Source organism: Felis catus, chromosome B2 (genome assembly GCF_018350175.1).
Source record: "Felis catus isolate Fca126 chromosome B2, F.catus_Fca126_mat1.0, whole genome shotgun sequence".
Taxonomy (NCBI): domain Eukaryota; kingdom Metazoa; phylum Chordata; class Mammalia; order Carnivora; family Felidae; genus Felis; species Felis catus.
The window spans coordinates 18,724,639-18,747,001 of NC_058372.1; the positions used below are offsets into that span (position 1 = coordinate 18,724,639).

The following is a 22,363-nucleotide window of genomic DNA, read 5'->3' on the forward strand; positions in this document are numbered from 1 at the left end:
CAGTCAGTTAAGTGTCTGACTTCAGCTCAGGTCATGATCTCATGATTTGTGAGTTCGAGCCCTGCGTCAGGCTCTCTGCTGTCAGTACAGAGCCCGCTTTGGATCTTCTGTTCCTTTCTCTGTGCCCCTCTCCAGCTTATGTGCCACCCCCCCCTCAAAAATAAATAAACATTTAAAAAAAAGAAAGAGACTGAGAGAGAACAAAATAAAGATGTCTTTGGACTCCCAAATTCTATTGGCAGAAAACAGGTTGAGAACACTATGTAGCTGCAAACGTGGGTTACCTTTCATTAAAAAAAAAAGCAGGGAAGATCCAAAGAGTGGAACCAGGCATCTAGAGGACAGAGCTGAGAGCCATAGAGAAGCATTCCAACCTTGAGACTTAATCAAGGAACTGCCAACATTTGCTTGTTTGGATTTCATCATTGTCGTGGACTCAGGATCCTGGCCTCCCCTTAGCACCTTTTCATAGTTCCATCCCGCACTGTATCAGGGTTCATCTGTGTGGCCAATAGGCTGTAGCAGAAGTGCTGCTCTGTCATTTCCAAGGTTAGGTTACAAAGGACAGCAGCTTCCATTCTGAGATCTTTCTCCCTCTTTCATTTCCTCATCATTCACGTTCACTAAATATGTTGATATTTGTCCATATGATACCCTTTCAGAACATCTGGATCAGTATTCTTAGAAGGGTTGCTGCGTGTTATATTTTGCATGGCGCAATCCTGAGTTATGCCTGTTTGTCCTAGAATAATTGTTTCCTCATTGACTACCCAAGTGTTCTGGATTGGATGATAAATTGCATGATCACAATTATTATTAACATCTCTAGCATCCTACACATTCAGCCATATGTCCATTTACATTTTGTTAAACCGTACCATTGTGTGGTGTGTATGCAGGCACGTGTGTGTGTGTGTGTGTGTGTGTGAGAGAGAGAGAGAGAGAGAGAGAGAGAGAGAGAGAGAGAGAAGCAGAGACAAAGAAAGCTGGTTTTTCAGGGCGCGTGGGTGGCTCAGTTGGTTAAGCGTCTGACTTCAGCTCAGTTCACGATCTTGCAGTTCGTGAGTTCATTCCCTGCATCGGGCTCTGTTCTGATGGCTCAGAGCCTGGAGCCTGCTTCACATTCTGTGTCTCCCTCTCTCTCTGCCCTTCTCCCGTTTGCATTGTCTCTCTCAAAAATAAATAAACATTAAAAAAAGCTGGCTTTGCATCTCTCAATTATTTCTCCTCCTTCTAAAATGTTTTTATAATTCTCTCCACCTTCCTGGCCAAAAGTAACTAGGCAGAGTTAGGAAAGTCATAGTCTATAAAAGGTGGCTGCAAAAGGTGTAAGTCCCATGTTCTCATTAGTCTCCTGGAACCTCAACCCTTACAGTAGCATATCCAGGTCTTAGAAAAACCAACTTCTACATGTAATGCTTCAAGTGTTTTTTTGACCAATTTTATTTCATTTCTTTTTTCTTCCATGCAGGACCTGAAATGTGGAGGGGAAGGACTCAGTCAGTACATTCCTATGTCATGTTTAAACACTGACAAAACATTTGGCAAGTACGTTCCTTCATGGTGGACCGAGTGCATTTTATTTTATTTTGTTTGTTTCACTCTAGGTTAAATATGGGGCAATTATAGGTACCAAGCAGCCCGAGTTTGATTCACCTTAAGGATCAGGTTTGTGGGAGACATGACCTCCCTTCCTCTTGAGATTTATCTGTGCCCTTCCATTCCTATATGACTGTTGGGGATGGGGCCATCATAGTAATGGAAGTATAGCTTGGAACCACCCCTTACTTACCTCTCAGGAAGTATCTAAATTCTTCGTCCAGTGTAGGAGCTTCCAAGATCAGGCTGTGGCACCTGCTGTTTCTCTGTGCCAGGAGAGGAAGTGCAGTAGTGGTGGGTGTGGGTTCAGAGGGGCTCTCAAGGTAGATGGTCTCCCTTTGAATCTCGGGCTTTTATGTCTTATGACCATGTGACCTCAAATAAGATGGTCAACATTCCCCAACATCGGTTCATCAGTGAAGTAGAAATAATAATATCTCATTGGTTTATCTGAAGGGTTAAATGAAATAATAGATATAATGTTTTCAAAAGAGTACCTTGAACATGCTAGGCATCCCATAAGTGTTAGTTAATACTGTATATCAGGGGTTCTCAACAGGGATCAGTTTTGGCCTCAAGAGACATTTGGCAATGTCTGGAGACTTTTTTTAAAAAAAATGCTTTTATTTATTTTTGAGACAGAGAGAGACAGAGCATGAGCAGGGGAGGGGCAGAGAGAGAGGGAGACATAGAATCCAAAGCAGGCTCCACGCTCTGAGCTGTCAGCACAGAGCCCGACGCCGGGCTCGAACTCACGGACTGTGAGATCATGACCTGAGGTGAAGTTGGACGCTCAACCGACTGAGCCACCCAGGCGCCCCTGGAGACATTTTTTTTTTTTTTTTTATTATTATCATGACTGGGACTAGGGAAGGGTCTGTTAATGGCTTCTGGTGGTCAGGGGCCAGGGATCTTGCTAAACATTCTACAATGCACAGGCTAGCCTCTACAACAAAGGATTATGGGGTTCAAAATGTCAATAGTGCAGAGGTTGAGAAATCCTGTTGTATATATCAATGCTGTTTGCTCATTGTAATTTTACTTAATTTCTAATCTGACTAGCAGAGAAAATAAGGTATCAGCTGGAGTGGGGCCTGTCTCTCTGTGAAGACAATTCAGTGCCTCAGGGAACATGCCAAGCAGGCAAGATTGTATTTTGCTGAGATGTCATTCAGTGCTCAAGGTGGTATTACGGAGGTATAGGGTAGCATGTTCCCAGCGCCCAACTTTTCTGTGTTAGGACTTCAGACCAGGAAAATGGCCAGGGATGTCTGCAGGACATTATATGCAAGGGAGTTAATTACAGACTCATTTACAGTAGTGAGAGTTGGAACAAACCTAAATACCCAACAATAAGAGATTATGCCATGGGGAAAAAAAATCGAGTCACATGGAAAATGCCTATAATGTACAAAGTGGTAAATATGGGTTACAAAATAGTATTTACATCATCAGTCTTATTTTGTAAAGAATAAAAAGGTATATTTTGCTACCTGGCTATGAGGAACGGACCTCAATATTTCATCAGTGTTTATATCAGGGTCGTGGACTAATGGATGACTGTTGTGGGGCTTTTTATACAATTAAATTTTGCATAATGTGCAAACATAAGCATATATTTCTATAATCACAAAAGTAATAAGTATTGTATATGAGGGGAAACAGAGAGTAATAATATGCTACAGGACCTAATTCAAAATGAGCTCATGTCTGGTCTGGTTCCTGGTCTAGGGTCTGACTACTCACTCCAAGGGGACACCAATCTCTAGACTTACCTCTCCGTACCTGATAAGGTGTTAAAACTGTGTATTAACCTTTTGATGTGCATTGTGTTTCTTTTTAACTAAGGGAGGTATTCTTAGGAAACCTTTAATTACAAAGAACTAAGATTGTGACTAAGGACCTTCCCCCCACCTTTAGGATGATAATCATCCTAAATGATTAGAATGAATTCAGCATCTAATTATTTAGATTAAGTTTTTAAGATATTTCATGAGTGCCTTACAATGCTTATCAAAAGAACAAAGAAAGAAACTGAGGAAACCATCTCACTGTGGTTAACACATCATGTTTGATGTTTACTAATGAAATCTGTTTACCTTCATAACTGTATAATAGGGCCATTAAAGACAATAGATACAGTAGTTTAAAAGTAATAAAATTTACAACAAAGTGTATTTAATTTGAAATTGAATTGCCAGCAAATGGTGTCCTAATGAACCCTTGTGTCAGTGGAGCTCTAACCAAATTAAGGGAAATCATTTCTATCACAAGAAACTAAATCAGCTGTGAGATCCAAAAAGGCCATTCCTCTGGTGGGGGTACAGTCATTGTCACAGATGGCTCTGCTGATGAAATTAAGCTTAAGTTAGGAGAAATGAAACACAAGATCCTTCTTAATTCAAATGAATTTGGGAATGCAGGCAAATGTTAGAAGCTCAAAATTAAATAAATAAATAAATAAATAAATAAATAAGTGAGTCATAAAAAAGAAACTCAAATAAAGGCAGTAAATGTTAACAGGAGGAAAAAAAAAAAAGCCTGGGGAACATTTTTGAAGGTAGAAATAGATCTTGATTTCTGGCCATTGCATTAAAAAAATAAAAAAGTTTATGTCATATCAGCTATTCAGCTATTTGAACGATTCCTCTATTTCCAAGTTTCTTCATCAGTTTATAAGATTGAAGGAGTGGGGGGCTGAAAATGAAGTGGCAAAATGTCTTACCAAATATTTGATCTTCGGTAATTTCTGAAACGAGCCACATTTTAATTACTGGGAGATCAGTATTGACTACAGGGAGTCTTGAATTTTATAGAGATCACATTTCAAAAGCTACTCATCTCCCCAACTTTAATCAACGGTAGTTGTGTGGTATTTATCTAATTCTCAGTTAATCTGACACAATGTTTGAGGAAAACATCAAATTGTGTTGTGGTTCCAAAGGCAAACCTTTTCATTATCCCCATTGTCAATTTCTCTTCCTTTTATCTCCCCTCCTCTTGTACCCGCTGCAGAGTGCCAAGTCAACCATTAATTGCACATCGAGATGTCTGGAAAGAAAACAGGCCGGCCGAGCTCTGTACTCTCACAGACGTAACTCACGAATCAAAGGCAGCAGCAGCAGGACCTTGCTGGAAGGTGAGACTCTCGTGACTGACTCTTTCTCGGATGCAAAAATGTGAAATGAGATCAACGGTTCTTGGCTCACTGTCCTGGTTGGCTTTTCCTCCTGCTGGGACCCTCTAGAGAAACAGAGTTTCAACAGGTCTTGGTAAATATCTTTGAGGAGAATTCTACGCTCAAATAGAAGGGCTAAAATTCTCGACTGTAAAGCATTGGGAATTCCTCAAGAACGGTGTGCACAGTGCCAGGCTGGGTTCCCACTAGACAATGAGGCAGGACTGTCTCCATGCAAATGAGACAGGTTTGAGATTTGATGAATCTTCTGTCTTCGGTCCCTACTCATCTGACACTCGCTTTGAGGAAGGTTGTAAATGCAAGAGAGATTGTGGTATAATTCCTCAGACTGGCATTTCTGCCCCCTAGTCACCATTCGATTATCTTCCGAATTGCTGTGTTTCAGAGAGATAAAGATTTTTTATGGCTTGCTGACTTGAAACAACCACAAGAGCCAGCAAAGAAATGACTAAGCGGCCATGCATAGTAATTCCATTGGTAAATGACAAAATCTTTGTTTGTATGACATTTCCAAAATTACTACAGAAGATGGATCTAAAATACAAAATGTCACATTTGGCATGCAAAACTATCACAATATATTTCAGTATAAAATTCATAGAGGCGTTTAATTTAGAATGTGTTTAATAACTCGGTCTGCCTGCATCAGTAATCCTGCCTTGAGGTTTAAAGAGCTTGTCTTATTTATTCACATGGCGTTAATTTTTAAAAAAAAAATATTTTTGGAAGCCAACATATTAAGGTTAAGTCTTTATTGTTAATTAAGATTTTCTAATTAAGCCAAAAATAATTGTTATTCTGATTGGTTTTTAAGTATGACTTCTGTGAGAAAACAAAAGAAGTTTAGCAACTTCCACTGTTTATTTAGCTGTGATTTGATTCCAGAAGCATACTATCTATATGGAAATATATATTATCGCTCACAAAATAAAGTCTAGGCAGGATTAAAAGGTACTTAACCGTTGGCTGCAGATTAATGGGTAGCTACTAACTCCAGGAGCCAAGAGAGTACAGTAAACTGCTTCGAAGAACGGCATTATTTTTTGCTTAAAGCACAATGTAATAGAGAATTCTTTGAGGTCAAATGATTCCAAAGACTATTTGGGACTTGTGAGTATAGAAAACATGACTTAATGACATTTGAGTTATTAATAATCCCAGTTTAATTTTTGTTTAATCTGAAACAAGTCCATTAAAAAAATCTTATCCATTTGGATAACCTTTCCAGCACTTGCTAAAAATAATGAAAATGGCCTGTTCCTGCGAGTGGAAGGTAAGCAATGAAGTTCAAATGCCCCATAAAATATTCTTGACTCCTGTTCTTTAGTTACATACAATGTATGCTAAGTTTTAGGTTAAAGCACACACAAATGCTACTCCGTCCTTTAGGTTGTTTTTTTTCTCTCCTTGGAAGCCCATGGGGTAAGTTGACCTCATGCTTAAACTGAATAAAAGTATCTATCAGGTGAAGGGTTTGCCTGACCTACTTTGGACTTGACTCATCAAGGTGGTATAGGGACCAAGGGCAGGCTGCCCCAAATGTACCACAAGGGCACACGGACTATTTTGAATTGAAGCTACGTGAGAGACAGCCAGTGCAAGACCACTCAGATCCTCCTCCGTCCCCCTGAAAATAGGAAATAAATCTCCCATATGAAAGGTACCCTCCCTTTACTAAGAAGTGAAAAGACATCCTTATCACCAGAGATTGGAACTTTCAAGCGAAGAACGTTGTAGAAAGCTTGTTATTTATTTATTTTTTTTTACTGATCTACAATCTCAGCCCAGATTTTGCTTGGAATTACTTCCTCATTAAAACTCTTAAACACCCGTTTTCTTTATCCTGTCTCTTTCTCGCAACATTATTTTGTTTCTTCCTAATCTCTTTCTCGCAACATTATTTTATTTCTTCCTAAAATGTCTAAAAACTGCTTTCCTTGGTCATTTCTTTATGTCTCATTTTCATTATTGGGCCTCCTTGTGTGTGTCAAAAAACGTTGGCTTCTTTCTCCAGTTCATCTGTTCACGTAAACTTAATTTTCAGTCCAGCAAAGACCTGGAGGGGTAGAGAAAAAAGCATTTTCCTCTCCTACGGCATCCTGTGGTCTGTGATTAGTGTCAGAGGTAAGGGTTTTTGCCTTCCAAACTCTTGAGTTTGAAACTCACCGCCCATACTCACCCTCCCAGATACCTCGAAGAGGCACGATGTGTGGTTTTCAGAAGTGTTGGTATCCTGTTAATTCTATCTTATTATAATAGATGAATGGTTTCTGATGTCACAGATCATTAACATACCATGCTTAAAAATTGGCTAACCTTTCCCCTGGCGTAATTGGCAGGCTTGCCTTTTGACCTCCTAATTATATATCGTGTGTCCTCCTCTGTTATCATTGCTAATACCTGACAATTACAGGTTGAGCGAAAATAATTGTCTATTTCCCCCCACCCCCAAGAAGTGCATTGTGGCTAATTGTGTGGTTTCATCTAGTTCCTGCGTATTTCAGGAGACCTGCCTTGTCTTTAGGTTGAGCGCAGCCAGGCGCCTCAGCATCTTCAAGTACGGATGAAATGTGCAAGAGGCCTCAAGAACAAGGCTCCCCGAGGCTCCTACAGCCTCAGGGTGTCCCTGCTTGGTCGACCAGGTGGCTGTGTCTTCCAGTGGCAGCAAACGGAGCAGCTGAAGACCAGAACACACCCAGTGAGGCATGATGGAAATTTTTATGATCTGGGGCTCTATTTCCACGAAAGCCTTTATGTGGTAAGCTGGCCTTTTTGCACACATGTCCCTTTTTATGTAGCTTCCTCACTCTTCCTATCTATCCATCTTTTCGTCTCTACTCATGTGGCTTGAGATATTCAACTTTGCGGAGTGAACAGAAAGGGTTGCATTCATTCATTCGTTCCTTCAGCCAATACCCAATGAGCCCCCGCTATGCACCAAGCGTGTGTTGTGGACCATAAAGGGACACCCTAAGTCCCGTGTAAAATGGAAATGCTGTCTTTATTTAGCAACCACATGTATGGTGGATGCTTGGTCTAGTTCTCCTCCTTTTTAGGCTTTACATGCTGAGTGATTAATGATGTACATTGTTGGGCGTGTAGTACATGGATAAGCGTGTAAGCAGCCAGGGACGCTGATTTTAGGTGAGAACCAAGCTTGAGGCCAGAAGAGAAGTTGGAAGGATTGTTCAGAAAATATATTATGGATATAGGGAGGGGTTCTAGAGAAGACAGTGCTGAGTAAAGGAGGAAGAAGGTGGGTAAGGTTAACCAGTGACCCTGGATGCAGGGATGAGAAACAGGCTGGAGACCATCAAGTTCCCTTTGGAAGCAGAGAGAAGGCTCAGTCTCGTCTGGGGCATGTTCCATGAAACTCTAGCCCTTCCCCCCCCCCCCCCCCCCCCCCGCCCACACACAAAAAAGAAAGGAGGGTGGGGAGGGGCATCTGGGGGGCTCAGTAGGTTGTGTCTGACTTCAGCTCAGGTCATGATCTCATGGTTCGTGGGTTTGAGCCCCTTGTCGGGCTCTGTGCTGACAGCTGGGAGCCTGGAGCCTGCTTCGGATTCTGTGTCTCCCTCTCTCTCTGCCCTTCCCGTGCTTGCACTCTGTCTCTCTCTGTCTCTCAAAGGTGAATAAATGTTAACAAAATAAAATAATAATAATAATAAAGGAGGGTGGGTTAGTCCTGGGACACTTACCACATGCTGGTGCATTGGACGTTGAGCATGAGCACAGACTGTCCACAAATACAGAACTGCCTTTTACACTATTAATTTGAAAGAGTAAAACACACATCTTGAGGGTCCATATAGGTATCGCAGAGTGATATTTAAGAGAAAAGCTAATTTCTCTCTAAAATAGATAGGAGTGTGTTCTCTTTCTCCATTTCCCCTTAGGTTTTGTGCTAAAAGGTATCCTTTTAATTAATTTTAGCATGTGGTATTTCATTAAGGGTTGTAATCCATTATTCACATGAATATACTCTGCAGATAATGTCTTGTATTTATTCTGACCAACTGAAAAAATTAGAATAAGAGGCGAGACTGTAAAAAATGAGCCATTCTGTATGGTAGGTCTATAAACTACACACGTAGGCTGTCATTATTTACTTGTTCTGAGAAGAGAATTATCAACCTTCATTTTTTTGCCACCTTTACTTTCTAGATATCTAAGACCCTTGAGGATAGTGTTTTTTTGTTGTTGGTTGGTTGGTTGGTTTTTGTTTTTTGTTTTTTTCTTTTTAATGGTCAACAACTCTGTAGTGAATTTTAAGAATAGAAAACATATGGGCGCCTGGGTGGCTCAGTCGGTTGAGTGTCTGACTTTGGCTCAGGTCATGATCTCACGGCTGGTGGGTTCGAGTCCCGCATTGGGCTCTGTGCTGACAGCCCAGAGCCTGGAGTCTGCTTCGGATTCTGTGTCTCCTTCTCTCTCTGCCCCTTCCCCATTTGTGCTCTGTCTCTGTCTCTTAAAAATAAATAAATGTTAATTTAAAAAAAAAAGAATAGAAAACCTATAGCATCCATAAAAGCCATGCCGTTGAATAATGTGTGCAAAGTCTCAGGTGACCTCTGTGTTTAGAAGTTGATGGGGCTTTGGGGCGCCTGGGTGGCTCAGTCGGTTAAGCAGCCGACTTCGGCTCAGGTCGTGATCTTGCGGTCCGTGAGTTCGAGCCCCGCGTTGGGCTCTGTGCTGACAGCTCAGAGCTTGGAGCCTGTTTCAGATTCTGTGTCTCCCTCTCTCTGACCCTCCCCCGTTCATGCTCTGTCTCTCTCTGTCTCAAAAATAAATAAACGTTAGAAAAAAAAAAGAAGTTGATGGGGCTTCAAAAACAAAGAAAACGAAGCCTGCTTACTGCTGGGAGCCTCATAGACAAAATAGACATTTGGTGAAAGTCACAGCTTCATCCCAAGGTGTATCCACAGTCCACTTCAGATAGGATTTGGAGAATTGCCCGTGTTGATGGTGGTGAGAACACCAGAGGTCTCTTTCAAACAAGAGACCGGAACTCTTCCTGGGAAAGAATTCTTCCTGAGAGAAAAGGAATCCCCGCTGAAAAACATTCACTGGGGAGTCAACTCTCAGTTGGCTCATCTGTGAGATGAGGTTAAAAATATGTGCCTCTCAGATGCATCGTGAGAAATGATGGAGATAATACTTGGGGAAATACACAGAATTCAGAGGCTTCTTTTGTTATTGCTATCATTATTCTGTTTCTTTGATAGTGGAGCCCATAAATGTTTCCCCAGTGGACTTTCATTTGAATATCTATGACATGTTCATATTTCAAGTAACTTTCAAACTAACCTTTGCTTGAGAACAATGTCGGTTAACGTTTTTTTCCTCTAATGACTGATCCCAAAGGCTTTGTGAAGAAATGTGGGATAATTGTGAGAGGAGTTAGTCTAGGGTAGGTAGGGAGAGGACATTTTCCCTGGGGGAACCCACTGTCTCTGTGGAACCAGACTTTGAGGATGTGTTCTAAGAAAGCAGCAAGCATAATTTAACCCCTGAGCTGAGGTCTTCGTTCCTACCTATCACCTCAGAGGAATTTCAGAAATGTGGTGTTACCCAAAATTTCAGTATATTATACAATTAATATTAATATTTATTTAGAGGATCTTAAGCAGGTCCACGATCAGCAAGGAGCCTGATGTGGGGCTCGATCCTATGACCCTGGGATCATGACCTGAGCTCGTGACCTACCCTCAACTGACTGAACCACCTAGGGGTCCCTAAAAGACAGAGCATGAGTGGGGGGAGGGTTAGAGAGAGAGACACACACAGAATCTGAAGCAGGCTCCCGGCTCAGAGCTGTCAGCACCGAGCTCGACACGGAACTCGAACCCTTGAACTGTGAGATCATGACTTGAGCCGAAGTCAGATGTTTAACAGAATGGGCTACCCAGAGCCCCCAAATTTAGCTATTTTCTTAAAAAAAAAAGAGTTCAATGAACACCTAACAGGCAGGTACATTCTTTTTGTGCCTTTTAATTAAGTATCTGAAAATGTAAAGCATGGAGATAGGTTACAAAACATATTATTCAGTTTGCTTTCTAGAGCCATCTTCATTAAGAAGTGTTTTATGGGGCGCCTGGGTGGCTCAGTCCGTTCAGCGTCTGACTTCGGCTCAGGTCATGATCTCACGGTTCTTGGGTTCAAGCCCCGCGTTAGGCTCTGTGCTGACAGCTCAGAGCCTGGAGCCTGTTTCAGATTCTGTGTCTCCCTCTCTCTCTGCCCCTCCCCTGCTCATGCTCTGTCTCTCTCTCTCAAAAATAAATAAACATTTTAAAAAAATTAAAAAAAATAATAAAAAGAACTGTTTTATGGTAAAAGGAGATACGAGCGTTTTTATCATTGTTATTATTGGTTTAGATGCCTATCCCCGTCTGCCACCATCAAAGCATGAACTCTGAGTGCAGAAGCCACATATATATTGCTGTGTTTGCTTTGGGAATATTCCATGCACGCTGTTGGAGGTTCCTAACAGAGTGTGCTACAGTTCAAATGCCAGGAGGGACTAGAAGATGAAGAGGTGCCCCAAGGATGCCTTCAGGGAAAGGGCAAAACCACTATGTGATTCATGTTGCAAGATCATTCACAGTGTTGGGATGTCTGGGTGGCTCAGTCAGTTAAGTGTTCGACTCTTGGTTTTGGCTCAGGGGGTTGAGAGATCGAGCCCTGTGTCGGGCTCTGTGCTGACAACTCCGGAGCCTGCCTGAGATTCTCTTTCTCTCTCTCTCTGCCTCTCCCTCTGCCCCCTTCCCCCAAATAAATAAACAAACTTAAAAAATATTCACAGGGCTAAAAAGTACATCAAGTCTGCAGGGGAAATCAGAGCCTGGTCCTTCTTTCAATAGTAAAATGCATTTTTCCCTTCCTGCCAAAAAGAACAAAAAGTATCTTGGAATCGTGGAAGTAACAACCCCAAATTTTCTTCCCCTGTGTCAGAAGCAAACAAACAAAAATAATTACCTCCTGCCACAGCCAAGGAAAATTTACTCTTTAACAGCCTGACAAAATGTCACGGAATTACATCCATCCCTTGGTATCACCTAACAAAATCCTGGATCCCCAAAGAAATACACCAGGCTATTTCACATTCAGTGTGTATAAGAAAAGTACACAGTTCAGGACAAAACCAACACAAGAAAAGCACCAAAACCTCCAGAACTTGACAGGAAAGAGAAGTCATCGGAGGCTGTTTGATTTCAGAATGAAAATTCTGCTGCTCAAAGTCCTGTTCATTCCACTGGGCTCTACCCAATAACAGCAAAATTTTCACTAAACACACAATTCTGCCTGCCAGTCGCTCTGTTAGCAGTGTGTGGGAGACTGACAGTTAAAACAGCAAGTTTTCCAGAAATATAATACTTTCAATAATAGGAATATACATACGGGAATGCATAAATGTGCATTGTGTATGTAACTGATATAGGGACACTTAAGACATTTTTGTCCCTACTTTTAAAATGCAAGTCTAAAGGGCTCCTGGGTGGCTCAGTCAGTGAAGTGTCCAACTCTTGCTTTCGGCTCAGGTCGTGATCTCACGGTTCTTGAGTTAGAGCTTCGCATCAGGCTCCGCACTGACAGTGCAGCCTCGGGATTCTCTCTCTCTCCCTCGCTCTCTGCCCCTTCTCCTAGTTACTCTCTCTGTCTCTCAAAATAAATCAATAGTCTTCAAAATAGCAATACAATAAAATGGAAGTCTAAGACAGGGTCATCTCTATTGTAACTCCACAAACAGGAGAAATTGGCTTCATAAGGTCATTTGGGAGGGCAGGGTACCTTACAAATGCTAACTGGGGGGGGGTGGGAGGAGTGGTCCCTTATTCCCATGCGGAAAGGAGGGACTGAGAAGGCATTGCCCTAAAGGAGGGTAAATTACAGAAGCACCTAGTCTGCTGAGGAAATGCCTGCATTACCCACTTGTAAGGTTCCACGGTTAATGGATGTTGGAATGAGGGTACAATGTTACACATCACAGATGGCTTCCCTTTTGGCATCAGGCTGTGTCAGGAGGCAAATATTTGCAGGTTAAGGTGAAAAGGTTGCTCATAGGGTTGGAGAAGTCTCCTGAGGGAGGTAGTGGACACATTGGCGAGCCCAAAGGTAGTATCACCCCCAAGCTCCCAAAATATGACTTCCAGATACCGTCACTCAGATTTTGTTTAAATAAACTTACATCTTAACATTGATTTTCTCCTTTTGCAGAGCGGAGGTGGTCAAAAATGATGAGTTAACTGACAAGTCTGAGCTCCAGTCCCCTCGTGTAAAATGTTTGAATACTCTAAATTATGGATTTTAAATGTGGGTTCATTTTCTTTGAAGAGTTTGAATAATTCCTTGGTAGAGACATTTGGAACCTGCTTGTCCTTTGACACTTATCCTGGAAATCTTTCGTATAGAAAACATCGCCTTCTTTGTGGATCGTGGTCATTGACGACGAACAGGCTAGGGTCTTTGAGAAGATATATGCCAAAAAAATATGCCTTTTGTCTTTCAGTTTTGGCAGGGTGATAAACTAAGTTAAATATGCAGATTATCTTAGTCTACCATTCTGCCAGAATCAGGAGTCAAAGGCATGTTTTGTTTTCAGATTAGGTTCTATGAACACCTGGAAATTCTAGATGTGATAAGAGCAAATAGCTCTGAGATGCACAAACACCTAAGAGAGAAAAATGATTTCCTTGGTTATCAGAAATGAAGAGGAAATTGAAAATCAGAGAGGGAAGTGAGTAATCCGAGGTTATGGCTGCCTTGGATGGAGGGGGAGAAGAGAGTATCAATCTTGGGTGTCTAAAGTTTTAGGTTTCAGTGACCATTCAGGAGGTAGGGCCTTGGGCTCATTAGCTATGGAGTGTTGAAAGTCTCCTGCATAAATCAAGGATGTTCAAGACTAGTCTGAAAAGGACCAGACCAAGAAAAAAATCTGCTCTCAATAGGGAAATAAGAAACTCCTCTTTCTCTAGGCTCTGCTGACAATTTTATTTCTCCAGGGGTGCCGGGTGCCTGGTGCCTGAGTGGCTCGGTTGGTTAAGCATCCAATGCTTAGTTTTGGCTCAGTTTCATCATGATGAGATGGTTCATGAGTTCGAGCCCTGTGTCGGGCTCAGTGCTGACAGCATGAAGCCTGCTTAGGATTCCCTCTCTCTCCCACTCTCTCTCTCTCTCTCAGAATGAATAAACTTAAAAAAATATTTTTCCTGTTAATCTAGCAATAGAATTCCTATGATGGAAAATATATAGTAGTTGAAATGAAAAACTCAAAAGGTATATAATATAGATTAGACCTTCTGAGGAGAGAGCTAATGGCAAGCTAAGACCTTGCTTGGACTGCACCACTAAGGGATAAAGAGGTGGAAAAAGTGAAGTGATTTGGGAGAAGGTCTCTTATAATATTTCCGGGAGCAGAAAATAGAGAGAAAGAGGGAATAAACATTACATGAGTTAATTTCTCAGCGAGGTATTAATTTCCCGGACTTGCTGGAAAACCCAAGCTCTCAGATTCAAGGAGCAAAAGTCTGTGAGCGGGAGAAAATACAATCAATCCACAGGTGGTCGCATTGTGATGAACCAGCAGACGGCAATTATAGAAGTCTGAGGACAATTGAACAACGTATTCAGTGCCGTGGGAGAAAATTTAAGAAGATGGTTACCTAACTTACCCTTCAAGAGTTAGGATGGGGAATGGTCCAAATGAAGAGAAACACTTTTGCCTAAGAATACTGTATTAGCATCCTAAAGCTGCCTTAACAAAAGGCTGTAACCTTAGTGGCTTAAAAAAAAAAAAGAATTTTACTGTCTTACAGTGCTGGAGGCGAGAAGTTTGAAGGCAGGATGTCAGCAGGGCCCTGCTCTCTCAGTCTGTGCTAGAGAAGAATTGTCCTATACTTCTCTTCTCGCTGCTGGTAGCCCCAGGTGTTCCTTGGCCTGTGGATGGACCACCCCAATCGTCTGTCTTCACATGACCCTCTCCCCGTGTGTCTTTACATCATCTTCCCTCTGTGTGCATTTGTCTTTGTATCCAAATTTCCCCTTTTTATAATGACACCAGTCGTAATAAGTTAGGACCCACCCTAATGACCTCATCTTAACTTGGTTAAACTTGCAAAGATCCTATTCCCAAATCAGATCACATTCTGAGATTCTGCAGGTTCGGATTTCAATATAGCTTCTTTGGGGGGGGGCTCCGTTCAATCCAGAACCCATGTATCCTTCATAGAACCTTGCTAAAATAACTAACAAGGAATATCTCTCAAGAAAAGGAAGAATGAAAGAACTGATGTCGTCTTGTACTATTCTTTTGAATCCTCTATATTTGAAACATTTTGTAACTTTCCAAAGGAATACTAAATAAACAGTATGCCTTTACTATTCAGTTCTGATAAGCTATTAGGCAGTTAAGAGCTTTTGGATAGCAGAGGAAGGCGTAAATGATTGTATCATTTGTATAGTTACATGATTATTTCTGCAACTAATGAACTCAAAGTTAAATCAAGAGTTGTGGCTAAGACATCTCTACTTGCACAATATGTACACCAAATTTGGAAAGCACTGATTTCGACCACGCATATATGCATGGAAATTCATTTTGTTTACAGCTACAAAGATGAGAAGCTATAGGAAACGGTACTATAGAAAACCACTACGTAAGGAAAATCTTATTCTAAGAAAATTGGACTGATCCTTTGAAAACTTGGTGAAAGATTTTGCCGTCTTCCGTCGCACTTGGTTTCTAATATTCTAATCTATGTGGGTAAATAAACATGGAATTTTCAGCACTGTAGGGAAAATTGAAAGAGAAGAGAAATCAAAGTACTTTGTAAAAATCTAAAGTCATAAATTAAGAATTGTAATGACTATGAGAAGCATTTTGCATTATCACTTAAAGTATTATCACTATTTAAATATACTTAAATATGACAAAAACATTACTGTTGCACTTTAGCAACAGTATCTGAGCTGAGAGAACATTTTGTTAATTATTCGATAAAACTGCTATGCTTATAATTCTCATCTTCATTGGGTACAGGCATTGGCCAACTTAAACAAATGATACAGGGGCGCCCAAGTGACCCAGTCCGTTGAACTTCTGACTCTTCATTTTGGTTCAGATCATGATCCCAGGGTTGTGGGATTGAGTCCCGCTGGCATTGGGCTCTGCTCCGAGTGTGGGACCTGCTTGTGATTCTCTCTTTCTCTCTCTGTCCCTTTGTGCCTCCCCCACTCAAGCACTCTCTCTCTCTCTCTAAAATAAAATGTAAAAAAATGATACAGATGGTAGGTTAAAGAAACAAAACCAACAGAATTGAGGCAAAGAACATTGATTAATGAATTAAAAAACAATTCTGAAAGGTCATGTTCTCAAGTTGGGCTAAGCCTTCAGGCAGCTCTAACAAACGTGACCAGGCTGTCTGTATGGAGCAGGTAACCCATGCTGACTCCGAATTTGCTGACATTACAGGGTTATTATTTCTGGAAGGATGTAGCATTCTGGAACAATTTCTCTAATGATTCCATTAAGACCATGGTTTCCTTCAATTTGGGCTTCCATATTTCATTTTTCACATTACCCGACACCACAAAGAAAATAAAACCGGGTCTTGGAGAGAGTGTCTGTGTCACCAAGGGGGGAAAGAAATCACTCAATTTTGACGGTACTTAACCCCATTTTATTTGATAAGCACATCTGTTGTTTGAATCACATGTCAGCGTGTGCATGATGAAATTCTATGAATGCTAGTTTAAAGGCAAAAAAGTAATGTGCCTTACGGTAAGTTGTGGCAGTCGGAGGATTTAAGAAAGAAGCCAGACACACGCCATCCTTTGATTGGATAGTATTTAAAAGCACACCACAGCAAGGAAGCTACAGGAAAAGAAATATCTAGAACAGAATGTGACGACCACACAGGCTTCCACCTGACAGAATCGCAGTGAGCAGGCGATTATTAGTCTCTTACTTTCAAGAGGATCTGCTCTGTACTAATTTGTGACCGAATGAGGCTTTTTCTATGAATGAAGGGAAGGACAATACCTCTTAATTCCTCGAAAAGAATCTTTTGGAAATACTTCCAAAGAAAATTTTCTTGTATATTCAAATGGGAAGAATAAATAAAGGAAACCAGAACATGGTAGGCTGGGGGATAAGTGTGCGCTCTTTACCTGGAATTGAATTTTGGTTTCCAAAATCTGCTTAGCGATGAGACTTAGAGCAGGTGCCCAATCTCAGTTGGTTAAGCGTCCAACTTCGGCCTGGGTCATCATCTTGTCAGTCCCGAGTTTGAGCCCCGTGTCGGTCTCTGTGCTGACAGCTCAGAGCCTGAAGCCAGCTTCAGATTCTGTATCTCCCTCTCTCTCTTTCCTCCTCCCCCGCTCACACTCTGTCTCTCTCTCTCAAAAATAAATGAACATTTTTAGAAAACTTAAAAGGATAAACAATTGTGTACAATATTTGTATCTTAAGTCCATTATTTCTAAAACCAGTAAAGTGTTTATTTTTTTATTATTTTAAAAATGTTTATTTATTTATTTTTGAGAGAGACAGAGAGAGTGTGAGTGGGGGAGGGGCAGAGAAGGAGGGAGAGAGAAAATGCCAAGCAAGCTTTGTTGCTGTCACAAACCGTGAGACCATGACCTGCACTGAAGTCAGGAATCAGACCCTCAACCTACTGAGCCACCCAGGTGCCCCCAGTAAGGTGTTTTAGACCAAGATAGAATTTTCTGTTTTCACTAATATTATGGCATGTAACCTCAAAAGAAATAAGTGAGATAAACATTAATATTTCTATTTCATAAATGAGAAACTGCATTTTGGAGAAATGATGCTAGTTATCAAAGATCTTATAGCTTAGTAAGGAAATGTTGGCAATGAAACCCTTGCTCTGTACCTCTGGCTACTCAACTACCTTCTGCCTCTAAAAAGGGCTTTCCACTGACCCCAGGGGCATGATCAATGTTCCTTTGGTCGTCATTAGGGAAAGCGGTCTTTCCATCACCTCACTCTAGGACTTTCCTTTTAACACATAGGTTGACTTCCCATTACTCTTAAGATAAATCAAAGTCTTTGCCATGGATTCAAAGAGACTGGTAATATGGCCTCAGCTTCTGTCCACAGTCTGATTACCCTCATTAATCAGAGCCAACTTCCCATTATGAGCCCAGGCACACTCTTAGCTCGGGCTATACTCAAGTTCTATGTATCCTACAAGTTTGGTGTGCCATTGGACATTTGTCCCCAATGGTAACTCCTACATATCCTTCAAATCCCAGACTCAATCACTTTTGTTATCATTTATACGCATGAATGAGCTCCAACAAGATTTCAGGTGTTTGAGGGCAGTGGGCGTATCATATTCATGTGTCTTTTGAAGCATACAGTATTTGTACATAGTAGGTATTCTTTTTTTAGAGAAAAAATTAATGTTTATTTATTTTTGAGACAGTGAGAGACAGAACATGAACGGGGGAAGGAGCAGAGAGAGAGGGAGACACAGAATCCAAAGCAGGCTCCAGGCTCTGGGCGGTCACCACAGAGCCTGACGCGGTGCTCGAACCCATGGACCGTGAGATCACGACCTGAGCTGAAGTCGAATGCTCAACTGACTGAGCCACCCCGGCGCCCCTGTAGTATCAATAGATACTCCTAAAATACAAAATAAAATGAAATGTGAAACTCTGGTTATAGAGATGCAACAAGGTTTATTGTAAACTCAGTTTACCAAAAATGAGTATAAGGAAATGTGAAGATAATCTTAAGAGTCAAATCTTGGTAACAGTAGCTTCTAAAATGGAAATAGACCTGGCTGAGAAGACCCATCAATTCAGAGAAAGAGATACTATTTTCACATTACTTATAAATGGGGAGCCCATCACTGGTAATGAATAAGAAAATACATATCAATGTTTCATGATTTTACAATTTTATGTTTATTTTTTATTTTCTCCCTTCTTTAATATTCAAAAGCAGTATTTTAGGCAAAACTTTTCTTTTAAAAAAATTAATATTTATTTACTTTTGAGATACATACAGAGAGAGACAGAATGTGAGTGGGGAGGGGCAGAGAGAGAGGGAGACAGAATCGAAGCAGGGTCCAGGCTCTGAGCTGTCAGTGCAGGGCCCTAGGCGGGGCTTGAACTCACCCACAGCAAGATCATGACCTGAGCCAAGGTCAGACACTTAACTGACTGAGCCACCCTGGCGCCCCATTAGGTAAAACTTTTCTAAAGAGAGAAGTGAGCTCAGAAACTCCCTTCCTTGAAGCATGGCCAAATTGGACAAAGCTCATTCTCAAGTAGAATGCCTTTTAAGAATTCCCAGGGTACATAGGCATGCATGGGGACCTCCACAAATACATCTGTTTTCTGTTATAGTAACTGCAAACTTGGTTATTTTAAAGGCCAAGTACAGAGTTCTCCAGATTATTTTTGATATTTCTAAGTGAAAATAGCTATATCGGCCTTTCTAATTATAGAATGCCACTATAAGCTCTTTATTAAGAAAATCATAGAATTTAAAAACTATATGTAAAAGTTTAGTTCTCAGAAAGCATGTGTGTCTATTCTGCAGCCATATTAAATGCATACACACTCACCTTCCTTTTGTTAATCATTGCCATCTAACCTAAGTTGCTTAAATTATTCATTCACTGTAGAAATGAAAAATAGATTTAGTAAATAAATAGACCAGCACTTCAAACCTAGGAGAAAACATACATAATAAAAGAGTTAAAAAAATTTGAAAACCTGGCAAGTAGTATTCTTGAATTCACATTAGCTTACTTGAGTTACTGGAAATCTTTCATGTTTGCTGTTAATTCAGATGGAAGTTGCTGGGTTAGTCAAAGGTCACTGCAATGTACATGGCCAAATGGATTAATTTTATTCGTATTGCATAATATATTTTGCATATTGTCGTTCATTCAATTACCAAAATCCTGCTGTGGTAGATTAAAGGTGGCTGTAACTTTTTTGCTGTTCCCCCCCAGGCTGAAAAGTGAGCTCCATGTTTTCTCCCCTTCAGTCTGAGAGGTGGGGGGAGAAGTCCGTGACTGCTTAATCGATAGAATATTATGGAAGAGATGCTCTCATTTTCTAGGTGTAAGTTCTGGTTTTAAAAGACTTGAAAGGACAGGTAGCTTCACTTCCTGTCTTACTGGAAACCATGCTCGTAGAGCCCTGAGGTGCTACGTAAAAAATTTCCTAAGAGGCTACCTTGCTAGAGAGGAAGGAGAGGCCTTGTTAACAACAGGAGAGAGAGAGAGCCCCTGAACTGGGTCTAGCTTTCCCTTTGTCTTTGCCAATGTGCTTGGCTTGTGAGAGAAGCCATCTTGGACCCTCCGGTTCAGGTCAGCCACCAGATAAATACCACCTAGTGGCCCCAGCTGATGCTGTGTGGAGCAGATGAGTCACTTTGCCGAATCGTGCCTCTTTTCTTGAGCCACAGAATTGGCAGATATGGGAAAATATTGTTTCAAGCCACTAATGTTTGCATTAATTTTTGTAACTGAAGAACTTATTTCTTTAGCCCCTTATATGACCAAGTATATATGACCAAGTATACCAAGAGCTGGAGGAATAAAGTCAGGACGTTCTCTGTAAATTGTGTAGGTGGCTATTACACACTGAAACTTGTGTGCTTAAGGGGAAAAAATCATTTTATTTCTAAGTTCAGCTTTGGATCCCCCAAAAGGCATTTGGATCTTGGCTAGTCCTTTAGTTATGCTATCTACACGTAAAAAGGTAGGTGTAGAAGATGAAAGTGGATAGAGAGGGGGCCGTTATGGACTGAATTATATCTCCTGAATTGTGGCTGTATTTGGAGAAAGGGTCTTCAAAGTGGTAATTAAGTTAAAATGAGGTCTTTAGTGTGAGCCCTAATCCAATATGGCTGCTGTCCTTATAGGAAGAGGAGTTTAAGACACAGACACACACCCTGGAAGACCATGTGAGGGAGACTAAAATTAACCCTGTCAACACCTTGACCTTGAGCTTCTAGTCTCCAGAACTGCCAGAAAATAAATTGCTGCTGTTTAAGTCACTCAGCCCATGGTACTTTGCTATGACAGCCCAAGAAAATGAATACAGGAGCTCATGAACAACCGGTGACAGTGAATTATCCTTTTTTTTTTCCCAGTTGGAAAGAAGAAGTAATGATAGATTTTAACCTTTTAGAATTCTATGTGTAAATCCGGCATCATTGAAATAGGGTCTGGCTCTCCTATTCCTTTGGCGTAGCCGCATTATATGTAGGTAAGTTTTGGCTAATTGTAGGGCACAAATACTTACCTCAGAAATTCCACAGAAAACCTGACTTAGATTCACTGTACTATCAGACTATTTCATGTATCTATAGAATTTTAAGAAGTCTATCAACCAGTTAATATTTATACATCAGTGTGGCAAGGTATCATTATTATAGTAGTAGATGGGCACCATTTTTGTTTTACTGGAGGGAAATCCAATATGAATAAAATAGCAACTTTTCAAACATGACATTTAATCCATGCATGTAAATCAAACTGAGAATCTATTATTCATTATTAAAAGGGTGGCATATTTTTATTACATTGAGAATGAAACACAAATACTGTGAAAAATTTAGTGCCTCTTCTTGAAATTTTAAGACACTTATCATGTAGTCAGCTAACCGATACTGGCACTCATTTTAAAATATAGCCATGAAATTAATAAGTTTGATGTTTTATGCCTGAAAAGAGGATGCTCAATTTCAGTGAACTAGGCAAATTTATTTTTTATTTAAAGCTTCCTAAATACTTAAGATGGTAAAGTACTTCAGTAACGTTCTGATTCCAATATGTATATGAAGAATATAGTTCATATTCTTGTCATTATTAGTCACGGCCACAGTGTTCTTCCCTGAAGTGCTTTCTGAAAACTGCATATATCAGAAACTGATTAAAATGACCTAAAGTATTAATTCTTAAAATATGATGAACCCAACATTTTGCAAGAGGTTATTTTCTGTGTGACATTTAATACCAAAAAAATAAAATGATTTTAGTAACTCATAAGATGGGGCAGTCTTAGGACACTTAGAGCCTGAGCATCATTGCTTTTATTGATTATTGATTATTACCATTAGTAACGAACAATCTTGGAGTATAGCATGCAGCTTTAGAAAGTTTTCCATTATATCAGTTGGAGGAAGGCTTTTTTCTCGTCAATTCTTGGACAGGTCACTTCTGTTGGTCAAGAGGGCCCCCAGACTTGTGGGAACGGAATTTGCAGATGGTTTTTCCCATATGGCATGGTTGGTCGTGGGGCATCCTGCTCTTGTCCAAGGTCTGGCTCTTCTGCTTACTAGTGCTCAGCACTTTAGGAAAACACTGAATCTCGCTGGCCTCAGTTCCCTCATGTGTACAATGGGAATCTAATACCTAATTCATAGGGGTTTTGTGAGCATTAAATAATACGGCGCACAAATCGCTTAGTGTAGTGGGTTACATGTAGGAAATAATTGGTTGCTCTAATTATTTTTATCATTATGATAATAATCTGCCATGTAGAACGTTCTCTGTTTCCCTCTGAGTTAGGTTTCTGCAG

At 40.7% G+C, this 22,363-nt stretch overlaps 1 protein-coding gene across 1 annotated transcript in view; it reads left to right on the forward strand.

Moving 5' to 3' along the window:
* LOC101096891 overlaps nucleotides 1-22,363 on the forward strand; it is a 339,394-nt gene that overhangs the window by 168,253 nt on the left and 148,778 nt on the right. The window contains exons 11-13 of the mRNA XM_045058641.1: nucleotides 1,472-1,548; nucleotides 4,615-4,738; nucleotides 7,323-7,556. Of these exons, the coding sequence (XP_044914576.1) occupies nucleotides 1,472-1,548; nucleotides 4,615-4,738; nucleotides 7,323-7,556 (435 nt within the window). The remainder of the gene's footprint in view (nucleotides 1-1,471; nucleotides 1,549-4,614; nucleotides 4,739-7,322; nucleotides 7,557-22,363) is intronic.